This window comes from Clarias gariepinus, chromosome 3 (genome assembly GCF_024256425.1).
Source record: "Clarias gariepinus isolate MV-2021 ecotype Netherlands chromosome 3, CGAR_prim_01v2, whole genome shotgun sequence".
Taxonomy (NCBI): Eukaryota; Metazoa; Chordata; class Actinopteri; order Siluriformes; family Clariidae; genus Clarias; species Clarias gariepinus.
The window spans coordinates 32368070-32377557 of NC_071102.1; the positions used below are offsets into that span (position 1 = coordinate 32368070).

The 9488-nt window shown below is 33.3% G+C and overlaps 1 protein-coding gene across 1 annotated transcript; it reads right to left on the reverse strand.

Annotated features, from left to right (window-relative positions):
• Positions 1 to 4879: 4879 nt before the first annotated feature.
• LOC128518681 (coiled-coil domain-containing protein 106-like) lies at positions 4880 to 6807 on the reverse strand. The gene is made up of 2 exons (XM_053491927.1): positions 6676 to 6807; positions 4880 to 5193 (listed from the first exon to the last, which is right to left on the reverse strand). The coding sequence occupies exons 1-2, from the start codon at positions 6779 to 6781 to the stop codon at positions 4880 to 4882; spliced, it is 420 nt and encodes a 139-aa protein (XP_053347902.1). The 5' UTR covers positions 6782 to 6807.
• Positions 6808 to 9488: the final 2681 nt, after the last annotated feature.

The following is a 9488-nucleotide window of genomic DNA, read 5'->3' on the forward strand; positions in this document are numbered from 1 at the left end:
TGATAGTGTTGAGCCTCTAAGAGCTTAAAGTTAGCCTGCTTTATCTGTTCCATAAAATTTGGGGTCAGTATCCTTTTGGAATACTCAATTATGTCCTAGTTTGACTGAAGAATTTTGCGGTAGTTCACCTTCTTTATTATTCCATCGACTTTGTGAAATGTATATTTACTCTTTCAAACACACCTTTAGGTCAAAACTTGGTCCTCCATAATCTGGCTTTTTCTTTGCCCATGTGGTTAGCTGCAAACTTTAGTTAAATATGAAGGTGTTGATTTTGGAGCAGTGGCTACTTTCTTGAACGGCAGTCTTTTACTCCCTGGCAATGTTAAACTGGCCTGATTGTGGACAGTTATACTGGTGTTCCAGCAGCTCCCAGGTCATGCCACGCCTGTGTCTTGCTGGTTCCTGGGTTGTTCCTGACCTGCAGAACCAATTTCCTCTCAGCTCAGGGTGACGGTTTGATCTATACTGAGGTCCTTGAACATTCCCAGTGTACTGTTGGTTGAGCTTTTGAGTGCTGTCAAAAAACAGATAAGCAAGCTGTAGTCAGTCACCTAACAGGAAGTTAAGAGACCTTGACCTTGGCAAATTAACAGACATCACAGAACATTCAGCACTACTGAATTAATAATCTAAATTATTGTGTGCCAAATTCCTCTGGATTTCTTCTATCAAAAATGTGTGTTGTACAATCATTCTACCCCAGAAAAAGGACAAGTTAAAAAATCCTTAAAAGCCCTTGAATACAGGTATTCTCACTCTAACTCTTTTAATTAGACCTTCAAAATACTTTTTACAGATTTCAAAGAACTCTTCCTCTCTCAGTAAGCCAGTGCCCGAACGCTATAAACTTAGACAACATCCACTCATTATAGTTTAGCAAATCAAGTTCTTAAATGCAGAATATCAAGAATCATAGCAGTTTATCACCTGTGGTGATCTGATGCTGTGGCTAGTGCTATAACTAGTGTCTAGTGTCTGCCCAGAGGACAATTTTACTGCTCAAAGCTTGCTCGTCTATAACTTGGGAGACAAAATTCTCATTTCAGGATTAATTTAGTTTCTCCTAAACTTCTCTTAACTCTAAAGAGAAATTGGAGAGATGGAACAATTTGCTACAGGAGTCATTCTTGTGATGTAAGGGAAGGAACTAAAGCTGTACTAAAGCTGTGGAGCACTATGAATCTACTGTATATAACCTATAAGGTCGGATAAGGGTCTGTCCACATGCCTTTAGACACCAAATATTCCCCTCCGTGGAGATCCATCCTTTCTGGGGAAGTTTCTTACAATGTCAAGTTGTCAGTTCGACAGCAGATTATATCTGAGCGGTTGAGGGTGAAGAACCTTGCTCAAGGGACCAACAGTAGCAGCTTAGTGGTGCTGAGGCTCGAACCAGGGACCTTCTGATAAGCAGTCCAGCCACCCAGTTATTCCTGCCCTGCTCATTTTTCTACACGCCCTACAGCAGTGGTAGCCTCATGAAACTGACCTGTATTAAAAGTTATATTTAAAAAAAAAAAATTATAATTAAAAGAAAATACTCTCTTCTTATAGTATTTTTATTAATGATTGCGTAACAGATCTGTTGTGTGAAAGGTTTATTTTGAACTAGTAAATGATTAAAACTTATTTTATGTCACTACTTTAGCCAATAACAACCTTTGAGTTTATTTTACAGAGTAGAATTTATAGCTATAATACATAACAAAATAAATCATAAAAAAATCATAAAGTTTTATTAAGTGGTACATTAGTCAAAACTGAAAATGTCTAGTGGACTATTTAAAGTTATTCACAGAAAATATAATTTGGGTGCAAGGCTGCAGCATATTATCAATCAAATTTTCTTATTAAAATTTAATTGTGCAAATAATAATAAAGAAAGAATTGCTGAGAACAGAAACAATTAAGTCTGGGTGAGAATTCAGAGAGTGCGTGAAGAGAGCTCTTTTATTTGCACTTTCTTGAATGGATGAGAGTGAGATGTAAATAGATTGAGTCCATATAGAGAGCTCGCTGATTTCTCTGCCTTTTTTCTCTACAAAGATGTGGAAAAGTTAAGGATTATTTTCGAGCTTGAAGAGAGCGCGTTTGAAACTTAGGGAGGCTGATTGGAGATCTTGGGCTTTTTTCTAGAGGAAAAAAAAAGAGTGACAGGAGAAATAGTCAGTCTCATTTTGGTTTCACTCTGACCTTATAGCTGTCTAGGAGGCATAAATGATATATTTTTAAGAAATCCTTTCTAAATTTTTTTCCCTCTGGGTGAAAATAAATAAGACACACAGGACTGCAGGGTGGAACTTAGGTGTGGAAGATGAATGCCCCTGGCCGTATCTCAGAAAAATGTTTGAATATACTGAAGTAAGCAAAGACTACAGTATATACAATTCTGACAGAAGGTGAAAAATATTTTAAAAAGCACATTAAGTTTAACTCATTTGCCTGAATTATTTTAAATGACCATATTTACTAAGATAGCCAATATACTTTGCTAATGCCAGGTTAGAAAGTATTTATTCTAGGAAGTATAATTAACTACTGTATGTGACCTTTATGCCACAATGTCTAGTAACCATATGGGTGTGATGGTGTGGTGTCAACAAAATACTGGCCACATTATATAACTGTTTAGGAAACAGAATTTAAACTAATTATAAATAATGGTTATTTAACTTATGTTCGGATTAACTTGTTAACACTAACAGAGATGTTCTTAGGGGCAAGGACAATTTCTTTATAACAGTTATTATAAAATTATGTTTCACATGAAGCATATAGTAAAAATGCACATAAAGTGTGCAAGGTCACGGGGTCCAAAGGCTATTCTGGAGAACTTTGGGTACAAGTCAGGGTACAAACCCCTTGAAGCGCTCAGACACACGCAATCATGCATCCAATCATACACTCTGGGCATTTTTGAAATATAGGAAATCAGATTACCCAAGAGAAAACCAGGAGAACATGCAAATTCCATGCACAGAGAATGGAGTTAAGATTCGGGAGACCTGCCTTTTAGCTGTGAGGTAACAGTGCCACAACATTGTCGCATACTAGTAAAACAAATTATTTTTACAGTACATTTTGCTTAGGATGCTTCCACTTCTTAATTAAGTAAACCGTTGACACATTATCCTGCCCTTGGCAATAAAGTGACTCAAATGTGATTCATGACCCATTTTTCAATTCTGCTTCAAAACACCACACTCGGAGAAAAGATACTGATGGTTCACACTTCCAAGAATGATAGACAAGGGATTAAATTTAAAATAAAAATTTTAAGCAGTTTCTGTTTCACATTTTCTGGATCTGAATTAATTATTTTTTTTGTCTCAGCCTCAGACCTTTGATCGACAGACCACAGACAGTCTAATATTTCTACAATTTATCTTGCCCTACTGCATTCATAGATGTCTGCACACATGATGATCAATTAATCAAGGGCTGATGATTGGCAGGACCTGGCTGCAACTCACCCTCTTTAATCCTGTGGAAACTGTGCGGGACTACTTAGAATTGCCCACATGTTATTTTTCTTTCTTTTTGGCTTCATTTTTATTAAATTATGGCACAGTAAAAAACAAAAAAAAAACAAAAAACGTTTTGGTGTGTGCTGCTACGATCAGAATTTTTTTTTTTTAATACCTATTACACAAAAACACAGATTTAAAAGAGGGGCTACTAACTTTTGAGCATGACTGTACATAATCCCATATAAGTTCATATGTTCAAAAAACATAAGTTCATGCGGTAAGTTGACCTTTATGTTAGCTGACAATATAATAGTAGATTATACCATGCCATGTTAGGCTAAGCATGTGGCTACGCAACTACTTTTTGTTACTTGCATTGTTGTAGGGGTCCAGCTTATTTAACAGTTTATCACGTCTGAATTATACATTGTTGTTTAAAAATGTATGTATTAAAGCGTTTTAATTCCACGTTACAGGAAGCTGTAAGGAGCCTCCATAATTCAGAAAATAACCCACATAAATACGATCCAGAAACTGGGTAAGAATGTTGTTTCTTTACATGCTACAGTATGTATGGTGTTTTACATAATCATTTTAAATGTAATTAATGACACGACTCGGTAACACTTTATAATAACTACACCCTATGAATCATTAGTTAAGCATTGGTAAATAGTTAATCAATCATTTATAAAGCATTGTTCCTGCATTAATAAACATTAGTAAGCAGTTTATAAATACAGCTATACATGCTTTATTCTTGCTTTATAAGCATCTATATAATATGCTTAATAATTGTATTTTCATACTTTATTAAGGATCTGTTAATCATTTCTAAATTAAGCATTACATTATTTAAAAACCGATTAGTTAGTAATTGTAAGTGGTTCATGAGATCATTTAGAACGTGTTAGTAAATGATTCATAAACCATTTGAATGCACATTTATACATCTTATTATTCAGACATATATTAACAGTTTGTCAGTGTGTTAATAAATGCTTTATTAACACACATTCCTACTGTAACTCATGATTAATTTAGGTAGTTATAAAACATTTACTAGCTGTCAGGTAATGGTTTTTGTGAGCTCATCTAAAGTGAGGACTATTTATGCCTTGTAAAGGGTTTACAAATGAGATTTAAAGGCACATTTATCTTCTAAACAGAAAAATGAAAACACAACACAGAGGGAAACATAGAAATATTTATTTCAAGATGCAAAAGAAATGAAACCGTACAACTGTATCAACAACCAGTACCAACAATGGATTATAAAATACAAAAAATATTTTTATAAAAAATAATGATAATATAAAATATTTCAAAACTTGAAAAAACTACTTTAGTATTAACTTTTAAACATCAGTGAACAGCAGTGCAGACCGTACATAATTTTGGTGAGTTCACTTCCGTTTAAGGGGCAACAGCTTACCAGAAGCCTTAAGGGCTTTAATTCTATCCTCAATTGCTGAATTATCATTAATTGTGGCAGCACACTGTGTGGCAAATGCACTTAGTTTAACCTGACTGCTGTGGTTTTTAAGAAGATCCTTAAATTTGTCAGGTGCAGCAATGTATAGCTCTGCGATTGGAGCATTGACTGCTACTGTGTTCCGGTCCACGCCAACACGTTTGAAAGCAGCTGACATGGTCCCTCCTTTACTGAAGTGCCGAAGAATTTTTTTGTAACGGGACACCACCTGCTGTGGTGTTTGAGCTGTAATTCAGAGAACACAAAATTATTGTTAGTATTTGGTTTTGATATTCTTACACACCAATTGACACACTCACACACCTGACTCATAAATTGTTTCACTCTCCATCATGACACAAAGTTGTTTATTATACCGGCGTGCGGTAATAGTATTATTTTTTATTTGGTATAAAATTTTGATATGTGGATCTGATTTATTTTTTACACAGTGCTTTAGCTAACCAAAGAATACTTCTCTTAAAGGAATTTGTTTTATGTAGTTTACTGTATGTTCTTCCAGAGTGAAGTAACTGGTTCCTTATGAAATTATAATTTAATGCAGTAAATGCAGCTTATTAAGTTACCCTCTAATTTGTTTTAAGTCTTTTACAAGGATTTAACAAAACAAAAAGTGTTAAAGCTTATGTAGATGGTCTTCCAGGTTATTCCTCTAAATCCCCAATGCAATTTTTATTTTTATTGGAACCAGCCAAGAGAAACAATTGTACAGCAAAAATACATTGCCATTGAAAAATTGGGAGCAGTAAGACTGTATTTTATTTTCTTAAATAAGTCTCTTATGCTCATTAAGGCTGCATTAATTTGATCAAAAATGCAGAAAAAAATATTATTACAATTTAACAATAACAGTTTTTAATTATAATACTCTTTAAAATATCCTTTGTTCCATTAATGCAAAGCTGAATTTTCAGCATCATTACTCCAGTCTTCAGTGTCACATGATCCTTCAGAAAGTGTTATAATATGCTGATTTATTTCAGTGTTGGAAACTGTTGTGCTTAATTTTTTTTTTTTTTTTTTTTGGGGGGGGGGAACTGTGATCAAGATTCTTTGAAGAATAAAAAGTTCAATATTTATTTAAAAAAATCTTTACTATCATTTCTTATCCATTTAACACATCTTTGCTAAATAAAGGTATTATTTTTTTTTAAAGAAAATGTATTGACCTTAATTCTTTCTATTTTTAATAAATGCATTTCTTACTGTTTATTCATCAAATAATTTGGGGGAAAAAGTATCACAGTTTCCAAAAACAAACAAAAAAGCAACAATTTATTTTAAAAATCAATTTATTACATTTATAATTTATAAGACTATAGTTTTTATATTGCTTATTTTATAATAAAAATCGTTTTCTGTCATTTTTCACCACAAACAATATTTATTTAGTGTAAATTGTAATAAATAATTTGTTATTTGTACATTGACAAACCCCTACAAAAGAAATGTGCCATAAAATAATCATTTTTGGGGATTTGTATTAATCGTCTCGACGGCTGTCACGTGCCTAGGGTTACTTATAATAGTAATAATATATTTGATAATAATAAACCTTTAAATGTATGTCCTTATATAATATTTGATAGAGATTATGTAGGGGGGGCAATCCGTGGCAGGGGGGCATTTTAGCGCATAACACCGGCATCTAGCCATAGCTTGCTAGCCATCAATAATGTGTGCCAGTAAACAGAGTAACATACTCACCACTAGTGCCACTGACGCACGTCTTCTCCAATGCATCCATCTCCACGTTGTCATTCTTTTTGCCCCGGGTCCGCACGCTTTTTCGACTTTTGTCGGAGTTCTCCATGTTAGTTAAAACACTGCTGCTGCACAATTCCTTTGTCCCCCGTTGATGACGTGTGAACACGGAACTTTTCCCTTGTCCCGTATTGATTACGCATGAAAGCGGGAGCGCAATTTCTCCCGCTCCGTCAGATCAAAAACTAGCTATTGCTCTACATTCAACACTTTCTAAAGTAATCGTTTAATTAATAATAATAATAATAATAATAATAATAATAAATGAGCAGATTCACCCGGCTGAAGAAGCTTATTAACAAACCCAGCTCTATAAAAAAACACTCTGAAGCTTATTAAGTGGCTTCAGAGAAGGAAACTGCTAAAAACAAAAATTAAATGCAGAATATGCCATCAGAACATGAAAATGAAAAAAAGGGCAAACAGTGGAGATCAACATGCTTGGTAAGTAAAAAAAATAAAAATAAATAAATATATATATATATATATATATATATATATATATATATATATATATATATATATATAATAAACTGTATAATAATTAATATATAATATTTAATAAACTATATATATATATATATATATATATATATATATATATATATATATATATATATATAATCCAAAAACCCACTTTTCTAGGGCTACCATGTGAGATATATATTATATATATATATATATATATATATATATATATATATATATATATATATATACAGTTTATTAATTGAGATATATATATATATATATATATATATATATATATATATATATATATATATATATACACAGTTTATTAATTATGTCAATATTTATTTAATTGTTTACAATAGGAAAAATGGCCAAAATTATTAGAACCATAGTGTTTTTACCAGCTAAAAAATGGTGTCAGTAGGAAATTTCAGTTTACATTTCCAAACATTAATTTTGCCATTGATTGTAATAATCCAGTGATCCATCCATTTTTGTTTTGTCTGACAGCAGCCAGTGCTCCACTCAGAGATCTTATCCCATCATCATCATCATTTTCCAGTCCTTCAGGAATAACATGAAGAAACAGAACAAACTGAGACAGACTAAACCCAGAAGAACTGTGACAATGTCGCTAAGATGCTTCAAGAAACCTACCTGCATACTGCAGTACTGTTAACAGTTTTATGCATTTTTTTTGCATTCATTCATTTAAAACAACTTTTGCCTTTGCAGGTAGGTCTCTTAAAGCATCTTGGAGACATTGCCACAGTTCTTCTGGATTTAGTCTGTCTTTTGTTCAGACTAAATACAGTTTGTTCTGTTCTGGATGATAATGAGAACAGATCCTGTGTGGCTGTTGTCAAACTCTTTGTGCAAACAAAAATCACACTGGATTATTACAATTAATGGCAGAATAAATGTTTGGAAATGTAATCTGATATTTCCTACTGACACACTACAGCAAACAATACAAATAACTGACCTTAAACCATTTTAGCTGGTTAAAATGCTAGTGTTCAAATAATTTTGGCCAGAACTGCATATCATAAACTCGCTTTGTTGCCATTCTCTTAAAGAATAATATTATCTATAATAATATAATAATATCTCTGTAATAATAATAAGAAGAAACATTTGTATAATGCATATAATGTCAATTATTTTACATAAAGGCATTCATTTACCTTACATGTTCTATTTGCCCATAAAGGTTTTGTCAGGGTCTACGGTTACGCCAGATAGACATGATGGATGACAGAATTGCAAGTAGTTCAGCTACTGTTACTAAAATGGCAAAGAAAATAAGGGAGGTCTGTGTCACAGCAGTTGAAAGGATGAGAAGGCGTACAGGCCAGCAAATTGGTGGAAGAAGGGAGTTTGTTGTGATCGACGAAAGCCATTTTCATCACAAAAGAAAGGTATGTTATAGCAATAGTTAATGTAAATAAATGTGTAAAATGGCAATTTTTTATGTCTGTATTTGTTGTGTTTTTTCTCCATTAGTATGATAAAGGAAGAATGGCTGGAGGGTGGAAAAGAAAGAAGTGGGTTTTTGGGATGTTAGGTGTGAAATATCATCAGCAGCAAAAATCTAAAAAACCTATTCTACGTCTTCTGGAGAGAAGATCTCGAAGAGATCTAGTGCCCTTGGTTGCGCATCATGTGAGGCCTGGGTCATCAATTATCAGTGACGAGTGGTGTGCTTATCGCATACTCCCTGAACTAGGGTACAACCATCACACTGTCAAGCACAGCAGGTGGTATGTAGATCCCCACACTGGTGCCCATACCCAACATATTGAGAGGGCCTGGAGATCCTACAAGGAGCAGATTTGGAGGCTTAGAGGAAATCGCACAGAGAGTTTGCTTTCTGACCACCTTGCAGTGATTACGTGGAATGAATGGCTGGCAAAGAAACACTCTGATGGTGCATTTGGCGGATTGATTCATGACATTTCAAGGAAGTACAAGTAGTGAAATGTAATAGTTTGAAATGTAGATTTTTTTTGTTTTATTTTTATTTTTTGCTTTTCTCAAAATTTTGTGTGGCTTTTTTGCCACTTCTTTGTGATTCACTGTTTGCACAATCACCCAGCCATGAAACAAACTTTTTTGTTGTTGTTGTTGTTAATTTAGTTACTTTTGTTGCTTATTTAGTTAATTTTTATATTTTATATCTGACACTGCAGAAGTATATTTTAAATTTTATTTCATTCAAACATTCATCAAGTGCATATTTGTAGTTTCATTTTTACAGAGGTTTATTTTTCATATTATAT

Excerpts from the sequence above, each read along its gene's own strand:
- LOC128518681 (XM_053491927.1), bottom strand. The coding sequence starts at position 6,781 with ATGGAGAACTCCGACAAAAGTCGAAAAAGCGTGCGGACCCGGGGCAAA. Across the intron at positions 5,194-6,675 it reads GTGCGTCAGTGGCACTAGTG|CTCAAACACCACAGCAGGTG; the intron begins GTGAGTATGTTA and ends TCTGAATTACAG.